Here is a 26,986-nt window from a genome sequence, read left to right on the forward strand (position 1 = left end):
AACACAAAGGATGCCAGCTGCCGTAAAACCCCGAAGAAGAAGAAGATATTTTGGCGGGTAGCGAGCCGCAGTGAAAAGTTGCGATCGTCATTTCCGGTCAATGCGCCGCAGATTATTCGATTTGAGACAACCCGACCCCGTTGAAATTTACGCACTACTCAAGTAAGTACAGAGTGCACTAAGTGCACTACATTGAAGTGTACTTCAGGAAGTACGTGAATTGGAACACACTCTATTTTTAGCATACTGCATTTGACATACTATGTACTGGGACATACTAAATCTTTTTCTGGCATACTAAATAGTATGGTAGTATGGGTATTGGAACGCACGGTACGTACTAAAGGCGCAATGTTATGCATTCTGCATGCAACACTACGCAGCTGCAGTGTGTACTACAAGTAAAAAGAACAAGTGTGCGATTTGGAACGCGTCCATCCATAGTCTCCACCCACTGCACGCTACATGCTTTTATTTTGAAAACCCGACAGGAAGCCCTGGTTTCCCCTCTGGAGGACTAATGAGTGGATGTGTCGGAGGAGGAGAAGCAGGAACCGAGAGAGGAAGGAGAAGCAGTAGTGTCTATAATGAGCCCGCTGTTGCTGCGCTGCTCGCTCGGCTGCTTCACGACAGTTCTCGGCTCATTTTCCGCTTCACGGAACAAACTCGTCACACAAGCAGCAGCAGCGGCTCCTCATCTGCTGTGTCTCAGCAAAACGATGCACTATCAGACGGAGGAGAGAGGACGCCCACATTCTGCTGACTACCGGATCTATTTCAGTAAGTTATGATCATCCAGAGGAACCATGGTTTAACGGGTTAGCAGCAGGCTGCAGCTGTCGGACAGGTAACCAGGGTGACACACACAGGTCGACCTGCAGGTCAAGGTAACGTTTGACCTTTGAGCTGCAAAGCGAGGAGCTTTCTTGACATATGGCACCTATAACACGTAGCTCTAGAGATAAACCCCTCTGGTGTTAGGAGACAGCTTCCTGTAGGCGGAACTGGTTCATAAGCAGAGAGACAGGAAGATGTTTCACTGGATCCTCCTCACGAGGTTCTACTTCCTGTTTACATTTCAGCCCCCCACATGTCAGATCAGGTGATGTTAGACTCATTACAGTGTGATGCAGATGTTCAGATCAGGTGATGTTAGATTCATTACAGTGTGATGCAGATGTTCAGATCAGGTGATGTTAGATTCATTACAGTGTGATGCAGATGTTCAGATCAGGGGATGTTAGACTCATTACAGTGTGATGCAGATGTTCAGATCAGGTGATGTTAGACTCATTACAATGTGATGCAGATGTTCAGATCAGGTGATGTTAGACTCATTACAATGTGATGCAGATGTTCAGATCAGGTGATGTTAGACTCATTACAGTGTGATGCAGATGTTGAGATCAGGTGATGTTAGATTCATTACAATGTGATGCAGATGTTCAGATCAGGTGATGTTAGACTCATTACAGTGTGATGCAGATGTTGAGATCAGGTGATGTTAGATTCATTACAATGTGATGCAGATGTTCAGATCAGGTGATGTTAGACTCATTACAGTGTGATGCAGATGTTCAGATCAGGTGATGTTAGACTCATAACAGTGTGATGCAGATGTTCAGATCAGGTGATGTTAGACTCATTACAGTGTGATGCAGATGTTCAGATCAGGTGATGTTAGACTCATTACAGTGTGATGCAGATGTTCAGATCAGGTGATGTTAGACTCATTACAGTGTGATGCAGATGTTCAGATCAGGTGATGTTAGATTCATTACAGTGTGATGCAGATGTTCAGATCAGGTGATGTTACACTCGTTACAGTGTGATGCAGATGTTCAGATCAGGTGATGTTAGACTCATTACAGTGTGATGCAGATGTTCAGATCAGGTGATGTTAGACTCATTACAGTGTGATGCAGATGTTCAGATCAGGTGATGTTAGACTCATTACAGTGTGATGCAGATGTTCAGATCAGGTGATGTTAGACTCATTACAGTGTGATGCAGATGTTGAGATCAGGTGATGTTAGACTCATTACAGTGTGATGCAGATGTTGAGATCAGGTGATGTTAGACTCATTACAATGTGATGCAGATGTTCAGATCAGGTGATGTTAGACTCATTACAATGTGATGCAGATGTTCAGATCAGGTGATGTTAGATTCATTACAGTGTGATGCAGATGTTCAGATCAGGTGATGTTAGACTTATTACAGTGTGATGCAGATGTTCAGATCAGGTGATGTTAGACTCATTACAGTGTGATGCAGATGTTCAGATCAGGTGATGTTAGACTCATTACAGTGTGATGCAGATGTTCAGATGAGGTGATGTTAGACTCATTACAGTGTGATGCAGATGTTCAGATCAGGTGATGTTAGACTCATTACAGTGTGATGCAGATGTTCAGATCAGGTGATGTTAGACTCATTACAGTGTGATGCAGATGTTGAGATCAGGTGATGTTAGACTCATTACAATGTGATGCAGATGTTCAGATCAGGTGATGTTAGACTCATTACAGTGTGATGCAGATGTTCAGATCAGGTGATGTTAGACTCATTACAATGTGATGCAGATGTTGAGATCAGGTGATGTTAGACTCATTACAATGTGATGCAGATGTTCAGATCAGGTGATGTTAGACTCATTACAGTGTGATGCAGATGTTGAGACATTTTATTCACTGTTATTTAGTCTTGATTCAGATATTGTCATTATTTGATAGTGTTCTTTTCATATTTTCATTGTAATTTTCTTCTATACAGATGTAGTTTTAATTCAGATATAGTGCTCATATTTTGTAGTATTTTCTAAATATTTTCATTGTAATTATCTTCTGTATGGCTTACATTTTAATTCAGTATATTGCACTTATTTTATAGTATTTTTCATATTTTCATCGTAATTTTGTTCTATGCGGCATACATTTTAATTCAGATATATTATACATATTTTTTTATAGTATTTCTTTCATATTTTCATTGTTATTTTCTTCTATACAGATTTAATTTTAATTCAGATATAGTGCACATATTTTATTGTATTTTCATTGTAATTTTGTTCAATGCGGCATACATTTTAATTCAGATATATTGCACATATTTTATGGTATTTTTCATATTTTTATTGTAATTTCCTTCCATACAGCTTTCGTTATTTTTTTCTATATTGCTTAAATTTTAATTCAGATATATTGCTCATATTTTATAGTATTTTCTTCATATTTTCATTGTAATTCTCTTCTTTATGGTTTACATTTTATTTCAGTATATTACACTTATTTTATAGTCATTTTTTATATTTTCATTGTAATTTTGTTCTATGCAGCTTTCATTTTAATTCAGATATATTGCACACAGTTAATGGTATTTTTCACATTTTCCTTTTAATTTCCTTCTATACAGCTTTCGTTTTATATCAGATATATTATACATATTTTTATAGTATTTCTAATTTTGTTCTATGTGGCTTACATTTTAGTTTGTTTGTTGATCTTACATTTGTCATCAAGTTGTTAGCTATGCTTTTGCTTAACTTCCCCACATTGTCACAAATCTACAACATTCAAAGACCTTTGATATTCCTGTATGCTGTGTAATAATTTAATGTACGATAAACAATCTCCTGGGATTTATGTTTATATGTATGGAGGTTTTAACTTTTTTTGTTTGTTTTTCCCTAGAAACGTCTGAAGGGAAATACATTTCACCGTTCCATGACATCTCACTTATAGCGGAGACAGAACAGGTAAGTGTTTGATAGCAGAAAGTTAGTTTCTGTTTGATAAATACTGCAGAAAGTTCATGACTCTGTCTACCTGTTAAACTGCATGACCATATTCAAACTACTCTTTTTTTTTTTTCTTTCAACAGGACAATGATGTGCCGGCTAAAAAGCCAAAGAAGCATGAGAGTGAGGTATTGTCAAATTTAAATATTTTATGTCAGTTTTACCAGCTGAAACTTTCCCCCAGCATGCACTGCATATAGCTATCTTCTGTACTTCCAGGTGCTCTTTAACATGGTCGTGGAGGTACCTCGATGGACAAATGCTAAAATGGAGGTAAGAAGGCTATATATTAATATAGCTTATATGGCTTAAATTAATGATTATCTTAATAGTTGAATAATCTGTCTATTATTTTTTTGATAAATCGTTTAGTTGTTTGGTCTTTAAAATGTCAGAAAATGGTGAAAAATGTTGATCAGTGTTTCCCAAAGCCCAAGATGACGTCTTCAAATGTCTTGTTTTGTCCACAACTCAAAGATATTCAGTTTACTGTCATAGAGGAGTAAAGAAACCAGAAAATATTCACATTTAAGAAGCTGCAATCAGAGAATTTTTCATTAAAATCAATTAATCGTTGCCGCTCTAGCACTTCTAGTACTACAGCTACTACTGCTTTAGTAAAGGCTGAGATTGAAATGTTTAAATAATAACCGGTGTGTCAACTTTCACTCAATGATAATCCATCATAAAGTTTCCAAGAATTTATCATAGCGGTCGCCTGAAGCTATTTTATTTGTTATTTAACGAGTCTCTAAATTGAAGATGCCAGACTTACTGTCGCCAAGAATTAGCTTGACAAAAAAAAGTCTAAACTGAGTTAGCACAGCGTTAGCCTGAAGTCGAGGTTTTGATTGTTGGTGACACGAGAGAAATTAAATAAAATATGCTTCAACATTGGTGAAAGCACGCACTTGCACACAAATACAAACATACACCTTCATAATTGCCTCAATTTCCAGATCGCAACTAAGGAACCGCTGAACCCGATCAAACAAGATGTGAAGAAAGGAAAGCTCCGGTACGTTGCCAACATATTCCCCCATAAAGGTTACATCTGGAATTATGGGGCGCTCCCACAGGTGAGCAAAATACACCGTATGAATTCAGACTTTTTTTGTGTATTTTTTTTGTGCATGTCCCATCATCCTCATGTTGTATTGATTTTTATCGTAGTCAGCGATTGACAAATAACAACACTGCAATTTAAAGGATCAGTGTGTAGCATTTCGGGGGGTCTATTAGTAATATAATACTCATAACTATGTTTTCATTTGTGTATAATCACCTAAAGCTAAGAATTGTTGTGTTTTCGTTAGCTTAGAATGAGCCCTTCATATCCACATAGATGCCACCAAATCCTACAAACCTTTAAAGACTTAGTGATGAATTTTGTTTTAATTGAAAAGCATATTTTAGTCCCACTGTCGTTATTTCTACTTATTTATTTATTTTATAGGTAGTTAGTTGAAATATTTGCCAGATTTGTTTTTGTTTCTAATTCTGTTTTTGAACTGTTCTTTGGGGAAAGACATGGGAGGACCCAAACCACACAGACGAAGAGACAAAGTGCTGTGGTGACAATGATCCCATTGACGTTTGTGAGATCGGCACTCAGGTAAGACTGCTACAAGTGTATATGTAAGAGATAATGTACAGCGAGCCCGTTATTGCTGCTAAATAAACAGCGACGCAAAGCGGAGGGGTGTTGCATCGCCCTGAAGGGGTTTATTTTACAACAACGACCCACTTATTACACGACTACTTACTTAAGAAACCAATAATTTGACACAGAAATGATCCTCCAGACTCTGAGATCAGAGCTGCGTCCATAGCAATGGTTTGTTATACATAGCAACGGTTTGTTATAAAGAAATAACAGACCGTAGAACGCCGTGATCGACCAGAATCGAGTATTCAACAAAGCTGTGTAATAAATATATAAATCATATCATTAGAGGTTTTTTTTACTCACTTTAGAAAGACTTCTCAAAGATAACTTGACTTGATTTATAATTTTCTGGTCTGTTCTTCAGGTGTGCTTTCCAGGTCAGGTGATCCAGGTGAAAGTGCTCGGCATCTTGGCCATGATCGATGAGGGAGAAATGGACTGGAAGGTCATCGCCATCAATGCTAAAGACCCAGATGCCAAAAACCTGAATAGTGGGTGTTTTTCCACAGATCATATCAACAGTCACCAAAAAAAAAAAAAAACCTGCTGCACACTGCTCCGTTCTCTATCCGGAAGAATATTTAGTTCAAAAAAGACATAGATAGAATGATAGATAGATAGATAGATAGATAGATAGAAAGATAGAAAAACTTGATTCCTGATTTACAGAAACACAGAAATTGTCCTTTGACAGGGCTCAACATCAAACGTGCACATTTATTTAAAAACACACAAGTAAAATAGGACTAAAACTGTTAAAACTACGGTTGACAAGAGCAGTGCTAACAGGTCAGGGTACAGAGCCTATTTTAATTTGATCAGGGTGATGATCGCTGAGGGAATAAAAGATTTTTTGTAGATGTTAAGATATTAAGATATAACTAAACTACTTTTGTTGGATGATATATTTTCCCTGAAATAATTGCGATAAACAATATTATTGTCATTTTAAGACTATTTTATGCCAGATATAATGATAATAGCATAATAATGAAATTACACCCTTTCAAAGGGCAATGAACATTTCATTCTTAACAATATTCAGACACTGGAATTGAAATGTAAAAAAAATATTCAAATATTCAAAATAAATAAAATGGACTCTTGAGCCCTGTTAACAAAATGCACAATGCACAAGTCTTATAATGGTGGGGAAAACCCTGCTGTTTAATCTAGCTAAATTAAAAATGTAATTAAGATTGTTGGCTAAAATGTTGTTAACATTCTTATGTAAACAAACACGCGATGTGAACACAATGGGCAATATCGAGGTCAGCACAAATAATCAAGGTCATGTCCATATATCGTACGATAAGTCGGTAATGTAGTTATCGTGAGGGGCCTAGTGTCAGTGGAAATAAAACGTCTTCAGCTGCTCCAGAAGCTGACCACATACTATAAATACACTATAAATGCACCTGCACTGCCCAGTTCACATTCAAGTGATTGAATTCGGAAAGAAATATTTTCAGAACCAACACATAAATCCAGTTGGCGGCTCAGACATCAACTTCAGACTGTAGTTAAAACACTAACCTAGAAGATTCCCTGTGGAGTTTTTATTGTCAACACGGCTTTGTTTACATTCAACGCTTCTTTACGAAACATGGTGTGTATCCTGAAGGCGTAACAAACATGTTGAATAGCTTTTTTTTTACCCCATACAGCACTTACAAAACCGGTTTCTGAATATGTTTTAGCCTGCATTGTTTCTAATACAGCGGCTACCTTCTCCTAATGTTGTTTTAATGGGGCATTGCTACCTTTAAATATTTTCTAAACTCTTATCATCCTACAGAAGGATGTGCATATTCAACATACTCTTATTTTGCATTAAGATATATTCCTAATACCAAGTGTAAATGGAGTCATATCTAATTCATACCAGGACGAATAAGAGCTGCAACAATTAATCGATTAGTTGTCAACTATTAAATTAATCACCAACCATTTTGAGAATCGATTTGAGTCATTTTTTAAGAGAAAACAAGTAAAAATCCTCTGATTCCAGCTTCTTAAATGTGAATATTTTCTAGTTTCTTTACTCCTCTATGACAGTAAACTGAATATCTTTGAGTTGTGGACAAAACAAGACATTTGAGGACGTCATCTTGGGCTTTGGGAAACACTGATCGACATTTTTTGACAAAACAACTCATCGATTAATCAAGAAAATATCGATAATGATAATAATAATAATAATAGTTGCAGCCCTTGTGCAAATTGGTCCTCTGTTCTTATTCTGCTGAATGTGTTTGTGTTTTCCTCAGGCATAGAGGATGTCCGCAAGTGCCGGCCCGGTCATTTAGAGGCCACTGTCGACTGGTTTAGGAAATATAAGGTGCCTGATGGGAAGCCTGAGAACCAATTTGGATTCAACGAACAATTCAAAGACAAGGTACTGAGACCTTTGTAGCACCAAACACAGTACGTAGATAAGACATGACAGTTTGTGTACTCGGGTTTGGAGTCTATTGTGTTCTCAGCGGCTAAAACTGAATGGATCGCTCCCTAAGAAATCAAATGTTTTTCTCTGATGTCCTGTTTTCAGGACTTTGCAGTTGAGATCATTAAGTCCACCCATGAGCACTGGAGGGCACTAGTGCAGAAGCAGACAAATAGTGGAGGGATCGACTGGTAAGTTGGTGGAGGTAAAACCCCTGCAGTGTGTGTGTGTGATGTACATATATAACAGACTATGTAAATGTAATTTACTTTTTTGACCAGCAAAAACATCTCCTGCTGTGAGAGCCCTTTCAAATGCAGTGCAGATGAGGCCAGAGACGTGGTGGAATCGGTGAGAACTTCCTGTTGTTTCACAACGATGATAGCAAACACAATAGTAACATAATATAAAACTGTATTCAGGTTAGGTTTGGTAATTGTCCTGTGTAATGTTTGACACCCCAGGCCCCTGCGTTGGACAGCGCACATCCTGTGTCTCCAAATGGTAAGTAAATAACAACTAACTTTGAGGTAGTATGTGTTTCAACACTTATATTTCTATGTGACTCTAAATCTTCTCTCACTCTCACAGTGGACAAGTGGCATTTTGTCTGAAGCCCTAAAGACGATATGGAAACCAACAAAACCTCTTGAAGTCGTTTGAAGCAGCTGCGTCTTTTGAATGCAGCTGTATTTATTTTCGGTAAGGACTCATTCACAGCTGTATAAAGTGCCATGTAAGGTTATCAGACAATAATTTGTTTAAAAAAAACAACTGTAATACGCAGTACATTGGATATATGAGCCAGTGAAGATCTGTACAAGGTGGGTTTTTTGGACACCAATTTGATTTATTATAATAATAATTTAGAGGTTAGAAAATAAAAAATAATGAGTCTCCTTTCTATCGAGTTGTAAATTATGTTGTATACCGTATGTACTGCAGTATTTTTGTGTCTTGTATAAAAGACAAAGTCATGCTAATATGCCACAATTAGCCTTTTCGACTGTAATCCATTTCTGCTAGAACCACAACACAGTTTGTATGTAACAAGTAAACAAGTTCTTCCTGTTTGGGTAAATAAAAATGAAGGCGTGAACATGGCGTGATCTCTCCAGTTTTGTCCGTTATTACACATTTTAAAACTTCAACATGTGGACAATAATGCACGATATTAGTTAGATTACTTAAATGTCAATTAGATATCTCTCTATCTATAAAGCAAGGAATCTCTATCTGTCTGTGTGTCCTTTGCATATCTCGCGAACCGCTCATTTGATCTACTTCACACTTGGCGGGTGATTTGCTGGGGACCCGAGGGAGTGCTTTGTCGAATTTGGTGCAATTTGGACATGTGACACGTTCAATATTAATAAACTGTGAATAAACAAGTGAATGGAGCTCTGCGTGGAGGAGGCGGGGCTTCAGGGCTCTACGGACTGAGTCCAGCGTGTCGTGTGCAGCGGGCAGACCGCGGCTCATTGACTGCAGTTCACTTTTGATGCTGGATACACAAACAATACAACTAAACTCTTCTTCACTCCCATGGAGTCTACGAGTGATGAGCGGTTCTCGACAACGCTACAAGCAGCACTTCTGGGGGCCGAGCAATCGGCGTGCTCCAAACGGGCACGCCACCCGACAACGTTGTAAGTAGAAATAACAGAAGCCAATCAGCCAGTTCCTAACGGGCACGCCACCCCGACAACGTTGCAAGTAGTAATACCGGGAGCCAATCGGCCACATCCCGAACGGCCACTGCACTAGTTGTTAGTATTAACTTGGAGTAACAAATCAATTTGCTTTAAATAAATATAAATTTTATTAAAAAAACACCCACATCTCAGCAATATCAGGAATGATATAATAAACAGCTTTCAAATAAACTGCATTCATTACATTACAATACTTACAGTATTAATACCCATCCTTAATTCCATTTTTTTGTAGCATACCAAACTTCAGGAGAACAAGGGAAGCCTTAAAAAATAAAATGACAGGCAAAAAGTTGCACTTTTTTTTTTTTTTATATACCCTTAGTGTCTAACTGCAAAAAGACCAAGTGTGCATCAACTGCTAGCTTAACCTTTGAGCTGAGCACGTATAGCGCACTAGTTAAGCCCAGAAAGTCATTCAAGTAATGTTGACTCACTCAGAAACACTCTGAAGCATCTTCAAGTATGGCTATGCTTTTAACCCGCTATATCTGAGACACCTTGGCTTTCTCAACCACAACCTGCTACTGTAGCTGGGTCCTGTACAACGAAATTCAACATTTTTGTTTATGTAGATTTATTTTACAAAATTGGAACAGTTAAAAAAAACTAGAACTTCTAATGTCTGAGCGAAACAGGATACTATAACTGTAAACATTGCTGTGACAGTGAGCACACATTTACAGACTTCCTGGATAATCTAACCGTGATCGTTCTGTTAACCTGAAGGAGCCGAAAGAATATTAAACGATAATGATGAGGATCGCTGATAGAGGAGCTGTGGGTCGATCTGACAGAACAAGAAGAACCTACGTCAACGTCAAAGAATGAGTTGTTTTCCTGCAATACAGGTTCTTGGTATGTACAATGTGACATAATTTATTTATTTTTTTTTAACACATTTACAATCTATTTAAATAAAATGTAATTACATATTTTTTTTTCCTGAAAAAGAAATATGAAGTGCTTTCAGAAAATGAATATGTTGAAGAGTGGGGTAAGGTGTTACTATAACATGACAGTCATTCCACTATATAGCGCATTAATTAAATCAAATAGACAGGGAAGAAAAATCATTATACAATTGCTTAGTGGTTATAAATAAATTTAACTATACACAGGCACAAAGATGTGCAACTACGTTAATCACTGCCCTGGTCTTGCCTCGTAGCAAAAGCAAACACATTGCTTTTTGCTTAGTCAATAGCATACTTTCCCTTTAGTCAACTCAGTGCATATATGTTCAAATGACTTTTAAAAGATTACCACCATCCCACTAGCTAAAATATAAGTAAAAAAAACTGCAGGAAAGTATCTTTTCTTCTCACAAAATAATTTTTCTCTATGTGAAGTAGATGAAAATCGGATTCAGGATGCAATGGCAAGTACCTGAATGAGAAAAAGACCAGATGGATACAGGCGATGAACACAGAATTAGTTGAAAATGTCCCTGATTTTACAGTAACATCAAAGGTTCAAGTTCAAGTAATACTTTCTAACAGATTGATAAGAAAGTAAGAAATGAACTGCCTTTTGGTGGCCTGAAGTTGAACTGTTATTAACATTTTTTTGAAATTAATATACAAAGGAAGGAAGAAAAATATGTTATAATCCTATTGCCAAACTAGTTTTGAGGTATATGACAGGTTTGTACTGTACATTATTTAAAAGCCTTCTCGCTCGCTCAAAGAGTCTCACATTGTACGTTTCTAGTAGGTTGGATAGCACCTTATGATATAAAATCAGTTAAAACCCAAAGAAATACAATGAAATAGGCTGTTAGCATTCTTTACAACACTAAATCTCTAACAGTAATTCCAAAAGAGGGAAATTAATTTACTGTACAAATCTCACCTGTTTATCTTACAGTTAGATTACAATAATTAAAGACCCCACAGCAAGCCAGCTGCCCTCTGAAACTGACACTGAGCTTACCCTGTTTCATGTTCCTCAGTGTATAAAAAGCACATTTCCTAAGCACCACAGACACACAACTACATGTAATATTCACAGTCCAGGTTTGTTCAATGATCCTAAGGTAAGGAACATTAAAAACAGTCGCTGACAACACAAAAACCTGGAATAAAAACTGAAATAACACAAAGGTAGACTTTTTTTTTTCCTCAAAATGTTAAAAATGCACCATAAGGATGGCTCGATTTACAGTATAAATGACATAGGAAAGTGAGAGAAGCACCGACACAATGATAGTTTAAAAAATGTTTTTGCATGAAATTGAAACAGTTTCGTGGATCGCTCATACAATCCTCTGTTATAAATTCATCAATTTAATTTTAGTGATGCTTAGAAGTGAAATTACTCTCAATGTAGCGATAACCAGATTGTATGATTTAAAGGTATTACCAAAACATTTAACTCTCATTATCAAAAAGTGCTCTCAGAAACACTGACTAACCAAAAACCATAATGATGCTGATCATTTGACCCGAGGGATGATATATTTTCAGTGTCCTGTTGTGTCACTCGTAGAGTGAGTTATGGTCATAGTGTGAAGGCATTTGACTTTAAATAAATGGTAATAAGCACACACTTTAGCACCGTGAATGTTGTCATTTACAAAGTCAGTGTTTTATGCCAAGAGTACAATTTTGTAAGAAAAATAAAGCCACCAAAAATGAAACTTTGTTTCCATTAAAAATAGGTCCTTATGTATCAGACGGAAAGCACCAGAGATGTTGACAGTGTGTTTCTTGCAAAAGTTGCCAAACAAAAATAAATACATCCGTAGTAGGGTCAACGAGTAAAGCTTGATTGTTAAAGAGGTGAAAGACCTGATGTGAGAGGTGATTTAAGTCTCATCTGATCACAGGTTCAGTTTTCTACGTAACCTCACGGACAGGAAGGAGTGTTTAGACGAGGCCGGCGGTGCTTGTGGTCTTTGTCATAAATAAAGCACCTTAGATTTTCTTCTTCATGAGTGTTTCTTACACAAACTGACTGTAAGGCCCTGTGACCTTGGTGAAGGCGTACGGAGCTGTATTGACACAGGTGTTTGTTGTGCACGACAAGGACCCCTGCATTAGTGCCTGGATGAAACGCTTGTAAGGAGGCTCCCCGGTGGTTTCTGACTCCGGATGCTCGCGCTTCGCCCCCTTCTTGCCCTTGCTGGGCGTCCCCTCGCCGCCATTCCTCTCCGCGTCTTCCTCCTTCTCTCGAGCCTTCTCTGCCATCTTGGCTTCCCACAGTGCCAAACCGTGCTTGGCCTCGTTCATGTTTTTGTGCTGGTAGAAGACCAAGGAGATGCGCGTTGGGTGCGTGCGGTCGGGGTTTTTGACGGGCGTTGTGGCGTGGAGCTCCCGTTTCGCACACTCAATGAGGACTGAGCCGTGGCTCGGCGCCACTGCCACGCCACCGATGTCGGGATCCAAGAAGTTGTGCTCGTTGTCTGACCACACCTCGGGCTTTTGTGGTGTTGTGGGTGTCTGCGGCGTTCCGGGCTCCTGCTTAATACCAGAGCCCATGAGGCTCCCGTTAGGCAGACCTAACCCTGACTGAGTTTCAGGGTTTAAACACCCGCCACTTAGCTGAGAAGAAAGCATCTGTGGGCGAGGCATGCCCATCTCTGTCTTGATTTGCATATGGAAAGGATCTTGGCCTGTGGCTAAGATCTGAGGGCTCCGAGACAGGTATGGATTTGCGTATCCTCCAAACTGATTGCCTTTGCTCACAGCAGCTGTATAGTCCAGACCTCCGTGAGCTGAGGGTGCTCTTGAGAGGGGGTCCATGAACTGGGGGTCTGAGGCTCCATTAGGACCGTAAGGAGAGTACGGTCTCATGGGATGGACTGGCCTCATGCTGCAGGCATTGTAACCATTCACCTGTAAACCTTGCTCGCCGTACCTTGGCGGGTAATTGACCTCATAACGTTGATGAACACCGTACGGCTGCTCTGAGTAAAGTGCTGGCCGCTGCTGTCGATACATATCCAGATGCTTTGGGTTCGAAGCATAGTACGGATGGTAATTGTCAAGGGGCATTCCTCCGTTACATTGATAACCTGGGTATGGGCGACTTGATCCGTTCATGTAGGAGTTGGTTACGTGGAGCGGGGAGGGGTAAGGGCTGGCTGGTGTTGGCGGCTGAGGGGGATACATGGCGCCTGGCTTGGAAGTGCTTGGAAAAGACCCAGGGTGGTTGGGGAACCTGGGGTAGCTGGCTACATTGGGTGAGCCAGGATAAGGGGGAAGGATGCTCTGGTGCTGTTGTTGCTGTTGTTGCTGTAGTTGCTGTAGTTGCTGTAGTTGCTGTAGTTGCTGTAGTTGCTGATGATGGGCCCCTAGGGGGTGTGTTGGCTGACCTGACTGTAGGATTGCTCCCACAGCACCTGGAATAGGTCCTAGAAAACAAAACCCCCAAAAGATAAAGCCCTAAGCTGCAGTTTAAACACAAAGCTTCAATCATGTGTCAATATTTAAGAAACAATTGATAAAAATGCGTCAGAATAAAAGTTACCCTACCTGCCATAGGAGTGCTCTGAGCGATGTTCTCGTAAGCGCCAGCTTTTGCCTTGGCCAGGAGGGCGGCCTTCTCTGCCTTTTCACTGTCCAGCATGGCATTCCTGTTGGCAGCTGCCTTCTTAGCATCCAGCTTCTTTTGCCGGCAAGACTTGGCGGGCTCTGAAAGCATGCGCACCTGGCGGCGGAAGGCACTGAGGACTTGGATGGCTCCTGACTTGATTTTCTCCTGCTGACCCTCCTCGCTGCCAAATTCATCAGTGTTGGAAGCCTTATAAAGAGGCAGTACATGGAGCTGCTCATCCTCGGGTATTTTTCCAATTTCTCGGTTATCCTCGCTTGTTAATGTGCACACCTGGAAAAACAAGGTGAGTTCAGTACTTTTTGTTTCAGATGATATTAAATAATACATCTGCTTTTATTGTTCACACAACTGTTTCAAAGTTACGCTTCGATGGGACGTTAAGGCGTAGCTCGATTTGCAGTTTCTCCGTATCTATCTTTCCTCAAATAAATACTTGTAAAGATGTACTGTACGTTTCTCAGGTTGTGCTTACCACAGTGCTTCCACCCTGCATGTTGTGGAGGTCTCTGTGAGCGTGGGCGCAGAAGTCCAGACAAGCGGTGACCCCGGAGAAGGGACGGCCCTCCTTGACCCCCAGACGACAATCTGGTGCCCTGTGTTCATGTTCCGTCTGTTTACAGGTACAACAGGAGGTACATTTGAATACGATATTAAGAGTTTCTGGAGGTTATTAAACAGTATAGACGGGGAATCTTTACAAAACGTCTTTATCATGTAGACACTTTGAAAAATACCCATGCAAAGTGTACCATTGTTGTCCTGCATGCAAGTTGCATCACTCACAAGCATATATGTGACTTAAAACCATGCAAAAACACAACATTTTCATCATATATTTTGATAATACTAAATTATTAAGATGTAGATGTGGGAAGGTTAGCAGTCTATATGATGTTTAAATATACACACCTGGTTTGCATACGCTTCAGGTGCCAAAGTTTTATACAAGGGACCCAATAAGGTTGCTAGATTTTGAAGGTTGTGCTCCAGTTTCTCTTCCTGAAAGACAAAAAATTGGCAGTATTAAGTACCTTAATTAACATATTATATTAGCGTAACCATGGTGCACATATACCTCTCTCATATCATCTCCTAGTAGCTTGAATTTTCTTGGGATTTTGCTCCGGGCGAATTTGCAGCCGTTGTAGTACATGCTCCAGGAGCAGCCGAAAGAGAAAGACGCTCCACAGGCGTCAGGATTTAATCCCTGGCACGCACAGGTCCTCCTGAAGAGGGAGGACAAAAAAAGAGGATCGAATTGGTAACTTAAATCTAGAACTACATGTTGCTTTTATGCATACAGAATAAGAACCAAGAACCAAACATTCCCCTTAACTTCTGTGTTTGGTTAAAAAACTACTGTAGCGCCACTTGGCCAGACCTGAGTTCTGTAGCGCTGTCACTTACTCTTCATTGATAGCGCATCGTCTCTGGGTGAGGGCTCCATGCTTTGTTAGAGTTTCACTTAGCTCGAGGTAGAGGCGGTCAGCCAGGCTGGGCAGGATGCCCTCCCAGACCAGGATGACAACAATGATGCAGGCTGATTCACATTTGTGACCAGTGCGTTCCCGCACCAGCACCAGCAACTTTTCGTCTACACTGGATCGACGAATCACCTGAAACGTGACAGGTAGAGGAATTTGTGCACATTCGGATATTTGAGGGCAAATACGAGGGCAGATGATTTGCCTGCTTCTCAAATGAAATAAACAAAAATGGTTCTTACCCATTTGGCTATGGGACACCCTTGTGTACTTTTTCCTTCCTTGCCGGTGTATATTACTTTCTCAATCCTGATGGCGCTACCAGTTAGACCAGACCTTCAAAGCAGAATAGAGGCATTAAAGTAAACACAAGAAATACAGTCTATGTTTACGGTAATTTATTAAGAGGTCAAATATGTGGCTAACCTTTTCTCGATCCCCTCCCGAATACCGGCAACACTCGGCGCTGACCCCAAGTGAGTGTAGTACGGGCCTTCGTCCTTCTCACTGATTTGTTCTAAATATCATAAAGGAACATACGTTAATATTTACACACCGACTGATCAATCGTGTTGCAGAACCAACATCATGAGACTCACCAACACAGTGGCAGGATGCGATATCATACTGTGTTTTCATGGGGGTGTCCAGGAGGTTCTTTATAGGGGTATCCAATAGCTTCATAGGAGACTCCATGAAGCTCTGTAGGAGGTGCTCCTTCTTCGGGGTCAAATCAGGTGGTCTTTTTAGCGTTACGGCGGGGGGAGCAGCTGATGCTGATTCCATTCCACACAGGTCGGCGTTGGTTGACAGGATCGTGACGGGCCCAGAAGATTCCACCTTGACTTTATTTAACGAATTGACGACGAGGGATTTCTTCTCAAACACAGGTGAAAGCTGGTACTGCCTCAGGCTTTGTTCCATGGAGGCCAAGATGCTTCCCTGTCTCTTGCTTTGCTCGCTGCACATGGATGGTTGATTCTCCTGCTTGACTTGCACTCCGCCCATGCCCGCCTCTCGCATCTGTAACTGATGCTCCTGATGTGAACAAGGCATCTCAAATCTGGGTTCGTTTTCCATTTTCACAGGTCTCAGGCCAAGTTGGGGGTCACTAGTGCTCTGAAGGAGATGAGGAGGGCCCTGGCGCTCCTGCCTTTGTAGCAGGTGCATACGCAGTGCCGCGTGCCTCTGAGTGTCTCCATGGGGACCCACAGGTGCCAGAGGTAGTCGAGGTCCCCTTTGGAACTGAGCGCACGATATCTTCAGCTGCTGCTCAGCTTTAGGATACATCTGTGTTGATACCTGTTGGTTTAACGCGCCTTGCGGTAAGTGAGGTTGTGACTGCGTCGAGGTGAAGTCTGCATGGTTGGGCTGGTGGCAGTGGTTGATAGGCCGCTGTGGTTGAAATTGCTTGAGGTTACTGCTGCCTGAGTTGGGTGGAAACGGCCTTTGATGTTGTTGAAGCATTTCTGCTGTGTTATTGTAACTGAATGTTGCATGGTCGCTGTGCTGGATGTGTTGGTTGTTGGGTTGAGCAGAGTTGTTTCTAGGAGGCTGGTTGGTTTGAAGCTGCTGCTGGCCGGGCTGAGGCTGACTGCGAGGTCTGTAATCGGGAGACTTGAGCTGCTGCCCCTCAAACTGCGGCGGGTGGGACAGCGGGCGCTGAAGGTGACAGTGCTGTTGTTGTTGCTGCTGCTGTTGCTGTGTTGGTAAAAACCCCGGTGACAGTATATCCTGCAGGTCAGGGTCTTCACATAAGTGCTCCGACTGCATCTGAGTGTGGTAGCGGCCTTCTGCTTGCTGATCTTGGTGGAAATTACGCTGCTCGGGCATCTTCTGGGGCAGAGGCTGCTGCATTTGAGGTGCTTTTGAATTCGATTGCTGCCACTCAGGGGCAGTGTTGTGCTGGGCTGGAGCACAGTGTGTTTGGGCCAGGAGACGGTCCTGCTGTTGCTGCTGGAAGCTGTTAGACCCCTGGCTGCTATCTGTGAAACCTGCCTGTGGCTGGAACCTTTGCGCTGCATTTGGCTCCAACATCTGGCAGTGAAGCTGGGGGTTAGCTGTCTGCTGCTCCGACTGAGGCTTAGCAGGGAAGCCCCTCCACATGTCCTGCTCTTGTGCCTGGGACGACGGGCCGCTCGCCGGTTGCTGCTGGGAAGAGTTCCGCTCTACCCAGCCTTTCTGGTGGGGAGTGGAACATGATAAGTTGGCTCTCTGCTGAGGTGCGCTCTCCATCCCGTTTTCTAAGCCAGCATGACGTGGCTGCTGGAGGCCGGGCCCCATGGGTCCAGTACTGTCAGCTCCATGTGAGCTCCCAGCATTTTGTTTAAAGGTCTGGGGTTGAATCCCGTACTGGTGGCCCCTGTCAGTGCCGAGGCGCTGATGCTGACCAGACCTGGGTTCTTCACTTTGCCCCATCTTCTGTATCCCAGCGTTGGGAAAATTTGCGTATCCGCCTGTCTCGGCTGCCTGTAGAGGAGCGCTGCGCTCCAGAAAAGAGTTCTGGTTAAACTCCTGGTTGGCCTTCGCATATATTCCTTGATGATTTGCATCATCTGGATAGCACCGTGGGCCATTTTGATGTTGTTGGGAGCTATTGGCAGTGTTTGTAGGTGAGATCATGCCAGGCAGCTGACCTAGAGACAGCTCCTGACCAGAGTATGATGGTGGCCGCTGCTGCTGCTGCTGCTGCTGCTGCTGCTGCTGCTGGTGGTCTGCTTCAAAATTGTTGGAGTATCCATTCACTACATAGTTGTTATAATTGTTGCCTCCTTCGACGCTGCCCGACGCTCCAGGCTGCTGTTGCTGTGAGTCCGGCATTTGAGCTGAATTGGGCAATCCTGAGGTTAAAGAGGGGGGTTGAGCACCATCACCGGGCAGCTTATTTGCCAGTGAACCATTGACAGCATCCAGCTGTGGCCCAGATGTTTGTGGTGCGATTGACACTTGCTCAGGATAATACTGAGACAAGGTTTTCTCTAAAAGATCGCCCGGAGTGCTTTCTATGGTTGAGGGGGGCGATACAGCACCGTTTGGAATAGAAACTTGTTTATTCCTCGGGAGACAGAAAATATCCCCATTAGGAAAATTACAGTTCCTCTTGTCTATCTTAATCTCTGTCTGTGGGCTATTGCATCCAAACTCTGCTGCCTTTGCCAGCTCAGGAAAGCTATGCACCAAACTGGAGCTCATGTCGTCATTTCTTTTTATCTCAGAATCTACTTTAAGTTTCTTGGGCTGGTGGGCCAGTAAGGACTGCTCAGTGAGGGCATGCTTCAACTCTCCATTCATCAGTTCTCCATTCATCATGTAGGATCCTTGATCGAACAGCCCTTGCACTGAAGCAGGACTGCTGCAGTTCTCCCTGTGCCTCTTCATGGAGTTGGCACCTGCGCCGGGCTTGTAATGGTTCCAGTTCGTGTCCCCAGTGATCTGCAGAGAATCTCCCTCCGAAGACTGGCCTCCATTCTGGAGTTTGTGAGAGATGTTGCGAGATGTGCCAAATTGCGCTAATATCAGATTTTCTTCCGTCTCATGTCTGGCCTGTTCTGTTTCCATCTGGCCTGCTCAGAGTCCATCCACAGGGCTGCCCTCTGTCCGTCCTGCAGGGCAACAAAGAGGGAGAGAAACCATCATTATTCAAGCAGAGTTATGTTTTTAAATACAATTTATACTATGTTAGATCATACAGCGTTCCCCACGTGATTTTATTTGAACCTAGATATGTGCAGGAACTTCACACAGTCAAATACACTCTGCTGACACACATCTACCTTCAGCACTCTTCATCTAGAGGCTCAGGTCTGAATATGGCCTTAGTGAAGGGAAGGTCAGTAGAGTAATGTGTTTACACTTGGCACTGAATGTGTATCAGCTGGCAACACGATCCTGTCATAGAATTAGATTGACCCTGACCTCATCCCTCAATAACCTAAAAAAACGGATAGCAAGTAGAAAGTGAGCAGAGGAGGAGATAATACAAACTGGAGGTCATCGCAGGACTATGTTGGCTAACAGTGGACTGTGAGTCACCATGCTTAAGTTAAACCTACACAGCTAACCAAAAGGTGTCCTGAAGGTGTTCTGTGGTCACATTTTCAGTGCTCCAGTATCAGGAGTGCATGGCAATGTGTGTGTGTGTTTCCTTTTTGAAGGCCTTTATCTCAAACTGAAAACTGTGACTTCCTGTTATGTGCTGTGTATGTGGATAGGCCAAATGCTTACTGTCACCTATACAACTGTTCTGCAGGTCAAAATAAAAGGGGGATATAGGGAAAGCAATGTGACTGCAGTGTTCTGAAACAAACCTTTTGGTTTCAAAAATGTCAATCAACCATTTGGTGTTTGGTTTACTTCCATAGTGGGAGGTTTATGCATATTAGGGCTGCAACTAACGATTATTTTCATTGTTGATTAATCTGTCGATTATTTTCTCGATTAATCGCTTAGTTGTTTGGTCTATAAAATGCCAGAAAATGGTGAAAAATGTCGATCAGTGATCAGAGGAAAAAGAGAAAAAAAAGCACATATCAGCAGCTTCTTGCTTCTTTTCAGACATACACAAACACACGCATCAGACAACAGCATGTGTTTCAATCCCTTCTCGAGATTCTGAGTGTTGTGTGAAGAACTCTTTTCATCTGAATTTGGTTTATTTGTTATCATATTAAAAGGACAGAATATATTACAGCAAGCATACATCTAGTTGATTGAAGGCAGTAGGATGCAAGGTTAATGTCCCAGATGGTAGATGGGAGGAGGAGTCGGCTGCTCGTCAGCTGTTCGGTCGAGGTATTCCTCACCCTGAACACATTGTAATGTCAAATATGCAAATACAACTCGGTTCTCAGGTTTGAGGCCTTTTGTTATCCGGGCTCAACTCTCTATGCAGAATATAGACTCACCCCATTAAATGTTTCCCACACTGACTTAATAATCCTAATAAACTTCTTTTCAACTCTCTGATTTAAGTAAATGCTATTTGTTGGAGGAGATGAATGTAAATGAATGTAAAGACGTAAGCAACATATAGGTGAATATTTCACATGGTAATCTAAAAAGGTTTTATGTCTGGTTTCAGTTGAGCATTAAATGTATATGATTCGATATAGATAAGTTGGCCAAACTACGAGAGGAGCTAGCTTTTAATATTTATAACTGTAATAAAGTCATTTAATAAAGTAATAAAAGTGATGTATGGAAAATAAGATCTCTACAGAAGGTTAAGCAGCAAACAGAGCGTATGGTTTCATTTTTACATTCCCCGCTCTCTCTCTCTGTCTCTCTCTCTCTCTCCCGCTGCCTAAAGCGTATAGATTCCAGTGATTCCAGTCGAACATTGATTTCTGTCTGCCTCCCTCAATTATTAATGCATGTCACATCCGCAGCATCTGCAAAACAATTGCAGCGCGCAGGCACAAAGAGCCGCAGTCTAATCCATCATAATTATGAGCAACTCTCCTGCTGATGCTGAAGGAATGGGCAGCCGATGAGCACCGAGAGGGGCCCAGATTCAGTTTTAAGTGTTAAAGTAAAAGAGTGTTGAGCGTTAAAGCTCCAGAGAAACTGAATGTATGTAGATTCATGGTTGGCAGGAGATGAAGGGAGTTCAGATGTCCTTATTACAGTTTATATCACAAAATTTCAGTTTGTCCTCGATGTTAAATTAACATCAAACAAAGTATATTCACGTTTGCATCTTGCATGTGTCTTTTCTGTTTACTGCCAAATTGTGTTTACCTGCTTTTGACGCTTTAAAAAAATACACTCACACAGATTGTCCATTTCTGTTTAGCTTGTGGTGATCAATATCAAATACACAGCCACCATGCTTGTCCCTGAGCGTTGTTTTCCTACACATGTTGATGGCGAGAGATGCATTTTCCTGACTTTAATTGGTGTCCTGAGGTTTTGTCCGCCTGCGCACAAGCATCCCTCAGCCACAACCAGCCTCTACTATGAATACTCACAGGAATGTGGAACGCTTGGCTGGGTTTGAAAAGTATGTGAGAGCTTTTTGATCGTAACATAAGATGAAATCCAGTAGTCTGATTCCAATATTTTGTACTTTAAAGTCAACATATGTAATTAATCAGCCATTAACAGCCTTAACTTTCACTTAGCTGCCCATATAAGCTCATCCAAATAGGCTGAAACTAACTATTTATTTCCCTGTTTCCCAAAGCCCATGATGAAGATTAAAAATCGATTATTATTATTATTAAAGTAGTTGGCGATTAATTTGATACTTAACAACTAATCGATTACTTGTTGCAGCTCTACATCCAAGACATTTTACAAATGCAACACAGATAATAACAAGATACTAATGAATTTATAAAGCCTACATTCATGTCTCTCATATGTCAGTTTTCAAACCTTTGTGATCAGGTTGAATGATATTAAATGATGATAGAGGTGCTAAATGCCTCTACATTTACTTGTTTAAATACAACCGGCATGACTATTGGTCAAAATGTAGGGACAACTTCAAATAGTTTTTTGTAAGTGGTTTGGCACTGCATGGTGTCCAGTAAATGGCAGTGTACGAACAAATGTGTTCATCGAGGCAATTTAGGTTCTTGTTAGTTAAAAAGACTTCCTGCTTTATGTTCTTGGACATTTAGATCAGCTAAACACTCTGTATGTACTTAAAGTAAATAATGTCCTTGGAGCTCTGAGTGAAGCCTCGGGTCACAACTGCCGGCTGCTTTGGTAAAGTTCAGAGAAATATGCTATACAACCTTTGAAAACATAATTGGATCCAGCTTTAGATTCCCACAAAAGCCCTCCTGTTAATGCGAACCTACTATAGGCTCGCTATAGGCACTGACTGATGTTTGGGGGGAAAAAAGGAAAGAAAAAATGGCTAAATATTTGAGGTACTATGGCATGTTTCATTTGGCATGATCGTGCTCTATCATTGGGCCTGATTATCACATCTGGAAGCGGTTACAGCTGCTTATGATTCTGGCAGAAGAGTTGTCGTCTTCAAACGACATGTTTTATCCAAAGCCCGATAACTTTTTTTTTTTTTTGTTTCTCAAATGCTTGTATAGGTACAGTATCCATTTCAGGCACAACATGCATGGCCGTTTCTAGAAAAGTCTATTAATCATGTACATTGCTTCATTCAAGAATGACTGTAAACAATTTTAAGGGTCAGTAATAATTTGCAATTCGTGGAAACATCTCAAATATAAATTAGATTTGACTGTACAGAAGGGTAATATGAGTTAGAAAAATATATATTTAATATATTCAGCTTCTCTGGGGTGACTGTAAACCGGGCTGGTTTGCAAAAGTGTCTTTGGAGGTCTTAAAATGTAGCACCTGCAGCATCAGATGTCATGAATTGTAAGTGAAAAGTTCTTCCAATCTTCCAACCAAATATTTGTTTCTTATTTGTTTTTTAAAAAGTTGCCCATTTAATTCGGTAATTCAAGACCTCAAGATACTGTGCACTTTCAGTATTCATAATCAGGTTCCTCTATGTCCAAACAGGCCATGTGGACCATGAATGAGGCAAAATAAAAAATGTTGATCGTGTCCCAGTCGACCGCCCGGACCGAGACTACCTACACAGGAAACTGTCAGGCCAAAGCTCCGCACAGGCCGGCGAGCTGGTCGCAATAATGACATCCTTCTCTGTGTCAATCACCCCTCCAGGACATTAGCAGCCCTCCAGACCCCCAAAGTTAGCGTGCTAAATCTCCCACTAACGAGCCAAGCTGTTACAAGGGTGTCTGGAAGCTCCCGCCGTTGTCACAACAGAGCAGCCAGCTGCCTGTTAGCAGGTGGAAGAGGGAAAACAAAGACAGCTCTCAGGTCAATGGCTGGGGAAAGGAGCCTGAAAGGTGTCTTTTTATGTGTGGTGAGTGAAGAGCGAGCATCTCGCATCCCAAATACCAACTTTTTAAGAACGACTGCAATGTTGTGAGCTTGATGGAAATATGTTTTGACATTATCCGGTTTTGGACAGGTTTCATAAGCCAGATGAGGAGAGAAGTTTATAAAACTTAAGAAGAGCATCATGCAAAGATAAAAACTGCTAAAGCAACTAGTTTTTATATGCAATATCACTTGAATAGAACTAGTTCAGATGAACAGTTAGAAGGATTACACAGAATTATTTAGTTTATGTCTGATTTATGCCTCCTTCTTAAAGTCTTTAAGGGAGGATTTCTTAATGTTGTAGTCAGACTACAGACTGTCGTCTAATATCTGGGCGAATGTAATTAAAATGTGGAATAGTTGGGTGCCCCGGTAGCTCACCTGGTGGAGCTGGTACCCCATAAACCAAGGCTGAGTCCTTACCACAGCGGCCCAGGGTTCGAATCCGACCTGCGGCCCTTTGCTGCATGTCATCCCCTCTCATATCCGTCACTGTCACTATCCGATAAAGGCAAAAAAAAGTCCCAAAAAAATAGTCTGTAAAATAGCGTGAGACAATGTAATACTACGTCCACTAAAAGCAAGTTGGGGTAACTCATTAGTTATATCAGACAGCACTGGAACCAGCAGACAAAGAGTCTCGAGGCAACAAGTTGCAGAGCTAATCTCTCTTTTGCTGCTGCCAGACACAGACGGATGTAAAGTGCCACAGCGGGACGCCGCCACCAGTATCGTAATCAGAAGCGACACTGAGCCTCTTTATGATTATGTCAAAGTTATTAAAATTGAAATGTGTTATTTTGACAAATGAGTGTGAGGGAACCACGTGGGAGCTGTGAAACGTGCACGCCTCCGTTTGATGAATGGCAAATGGTCTTCGCATCCCGGAGACGTCTTCATTCATACAACATAACATTTGGATGTTGTCATCTGTGGCAGATCTGCTGATTATATATTATTATATATTATGTGCTGTTCGGATCATTTTTTTCTGTTTTTGTGTAGCAAATTGTGTTTGCAATGAAATGAAGAGGATGAAATGACATGAGGTGTGATCGGTCATATACTGAAGAGAGTTGTGCAGAGTTACAAGCTAATTTATCAGTCTTGATTACTACGTGGCACATTGACCTAAAAAATTACTTTTACTTTGAAATGTACTTAATGATCATTTCCCCCTGGATTTGTAATTTAAGCTTAAATATTTAAAACTTACTGCTGCATGGAGTTATGTACAATAAATCATTAACATTAACAGAAAATAACAAAATACGCAATTAAATTAGGAGATTACAACCTCTTTCTTTCTGCAGTACACTCACTAAGAGAACATCAGTTTAAGTCAGTTTGGTTTGAGGGAAAATGAGCTAAAAGGAGTAACCTAATGCTCCCACCTCTCTGAACTCTGTCACATATAAAGCATCTGATCCTTGCGAACGTAACAATGAGGTAAGCGAGTGAATACCACTTCCCGGCCCCATGTGACTACTCCTTTGTTTTGTCTGGCCCTCGGTGCAGTCTGCAAATCAGTAACTAAGTCAAGAGGTGAACGCCGGCGCTAAGCTGCTTTCAGCAGGCAGCTCCGTTCCTGAGGGACACTCCAGGGTTTACCCAGGACCGAACGGAGCCAAGCAGCTTGTCACAGTTGGATACACCCACACTGACAACAAAAAAAAATCTTTGCAAACCCAGAACAAAGCCAGAGATCCCAGCTGAGTGTGCGCCGCCTGTCAGCATACAAACATACAAACACATACACACACACACCAATCACACAATGTTGTAAGTCCAGCTTTGGCCGTGTCTGCTTTAAAAGAGTGTTGGCCGCTTGCTCTTAATTATTTATCAGGCGTGATTCACAGGGAGATCTATTTTTGCTCCGGAAGTAGAGCACTAAACTAAACCAGAGGCACAGCCTCGCAGTGGCTTTAGTGTGGACGCCTGCTGGAAGTTATAACGCTTTGATCTATTTTGGTTTTCTTTCTAGTAGCTAATGTCCACCAGAGCTCTGTTTCAGTTTATGATATGACTCAGCTTGCTTGAACTGGACTCCCAACAAAGCTTTCTTTCCCTCCAGAAGTCAATTTCTTTGTCTCTGTACGCTGTTGTTTGGCTTCCCTCCCTCTCCCACAGCCTCACCTCCAGCCCTCTGCCCTGTAATTACACTCTATGTCCCTCTGTACTTCTGTCTGCTATCATCCTCTTCAGTCTATCATCTAGCCTGCACAGTCATGATCGTGGCCACTAAGCGCTGTCGTAGTTATTGCCTCTGTAGCTATGTATTTGCTGGCATTTATAGATGGTGAGTTGCTTTAGTGCTTTGAAGCCTGGGGGCAAGGGTGGACTCTTGGACACAGTGTGACCAGTGTTGTAAAACAATGGACACAGTTTGCACAAGAGTCATTTAAAAGGGCAGCAGTTAATGCACATGACCGTAGAGCCTTATTTTAACAACTAAGTGTCTTGTTTTTTAATATAACTTTTCTTTACCAAATGCAACTCGTTTCTGTTTGTCCATCGACTTGCCAAAAGATCATCTTTTTTGTCAAAACTAGAATGTAAATCATAGGTGTTATGGATATTTAGTCCTATTGCCTGATGCTTTGTCTTCACAGCACTAGTGTAACAACCTTTAATGCGCCGGACTCACACTGTGTTTTTGTAATTCCCAGAGAGAGCCAGTGAAATATGAGAGCTGCCATAGTAGATGGGGTCTATTTGGCGTGACTTGGCAGCCGTATGTGACATTCACCACTAACGACAGCTGCTGGGAAACTCAGGTCTCTGCACTTTCAGGTTGAGGCCGAGGCAGCTAGGCGAAAGAGTCCTGCTGTTGTGTAGAGAGAGAGAGCGAGAGAGAGAATGGGCGGTGTGGAGCAGCACTGTAAATCAAACCCACACTTGCCAAGCCACACCACTGTTTTGCAGAATAGTCTCAAGAATAAGCCATAATCTCAAGTGTATATTTCCTTTTCTTTGCTGATTTAGGCCCATTCACATGTTCCTGTTTGGTAGATAAGAACATGGAGCATGCGTCCAGTCCAGAGACTATAAATTTTCAAAAAACCCACATGCCCCAAGAACTGAGTCATAACAAAGTATAATAGTAATATTCATTATAATATCACCTGACTACTAGGGGTGGGGAAAAGAATTGATTCACTTATGTATCGCGATTTTGAAATTGATTTTTTAATGCAAGAACTGATATACTGTATTTGCAACGTTGCAACATAGTTTAATTTTCTGGATTAATCTATTAATTTAGATATTTTACAAAGTAAAAGTCCCTAGAAGAGTATGATTCAACTTTTCCCCATGGTATAGTGATAAAAAAGTGAACAAAAATCGCAATAAATCACAATATCGAATCCCAATACTTAAAAATCGCAATACATATCAAATTGGCACCCAAGTATT

The 26,986-nt window shown here is 41.4% G+C and overlaps 2 protein-coding genes across 3 annotated transcripts in view; one reads left to right on the forward strand and one right to left on the reverse strand.

The window, feature by feature from the left end:
- Window positions 1-501: 501 nt before the first annotated feature.
- On the forward strand, window positions 502-9,018 carry ppa2 (inorganic pyrophosphatase 2). The gene is made up of 12 exons (XM_037760887.1): window positions 502-780; window positions 3,693-3,757; window positions 3,883-3,927; window positions 4,019-4,072; window positions 4,759-4,878; window positions 5,328-5,414; window positions 5,833-5,959; window positions 7,739-7,866; window positions 8,020-8,105; window positions 8,196-8,265; window positions 8,379-8,418; window positions 8,506-9,018. The coding sequence occupies exons 1-12, from the start codon at window positions 588-590 to the stop codon at window positions 8,526-8,528; spliced, it is 1,038 nt and encodes a 345-aa protein (XP_037616815.1). The 5' UTR covers window positions 502-587; the 3' UTR covers window positions 8,529-9,018.
- A 694-nt stretch (window positions 9,019-9,712) lies between these two features.
- Window positions 9,713-26,986, reverse strand: part of tet2 (tet methylcytosine dioxygenase 2) — a 191,137-nt gene continuing 173,863 nt past the window's right edge. For both annotated transcript variants that reach the window (XM_037760876.1, XM_037760869.1), the window contains 9 exons: window positions 16,273-19,275; window positions 16,100-16,190; window positions 15,916-16,009; window positions 15,597-15,805; window positions 15,265-15,415; window positions 15,099-15,188; window positions 14,662-14,799; window positions 14,108-14,459; window positions 9,713-13,986 (listed from right to left, as the gene is read on the reverse strand). In XM_037760876.1, coding sequence (XP_037616804.1) covers window positions 12,575-13,986; window positions 14,108-14,459; window positions 14,662-14,799; window positions 15,099-15,188; window positions 15,265-15,415; window positions 15,597-15,805; window positions 15,916-16,009; window positions 16,100-16,190; window positions 16,273-19,231 — 5,496 coding nt within the window. In that variant the 5' untranslated portion in view covers window positions 19,232-19,275 and the 3' untranslated portion in view covers window positions 9,713-12,574. The remainder of the gene's footprint in view (window positions 13,987-14,107; window positions 14,460-14,661; window positions 14,800-15,098; window positions 15,189-15,264; window positions 15,416-15,596; window positions 15,806-15,915; window positions 16,010-16,099; window positions 16,191-16,272; window positions 19,276-26,986) is intronic.

Source organism: Sebastes umbrosus, chromosome 3, assembly GCF_015220745.1.
Source record: "Sebastes umbrosus isolate fSebUmb1 chromosome 3, fSebUmb1.pri, whole genome shotgun sequence".
In the NCBI taxonomy this organism is placed as follows: domain Eukaryota; kingdom Metazoa; phylum Chordata; class Actinopteri; order Perciformes; family Sebastidae; genus Sebastes; species Sebastes umbrosus.

Bases quoted from the DNA above. Each gene is read 5' to 3' on its own strand.
- ppa2 (XM_037760887.1), top strand. From the start codon at position 588: ATGAGCCCGCTGTTGCTGCGCTGCTCGCTCGGCTGCTTCACGACAGTT. The intron at 5,415-5,832 runs GTAAGACTGCTA...TCTGTTCTTCAG, and splicing joins TTTGTGAGATCGGCACTCAG to GTGTGCTTTCCAGGTCAGGT. The intron at 8,266-8,378 runs GTGAGAACTTCC...TTGACACCCCAG, and splicing joins CCAGAGACGTGGTGGAATCG to GCCCCTGCGTTGGACAGCGC.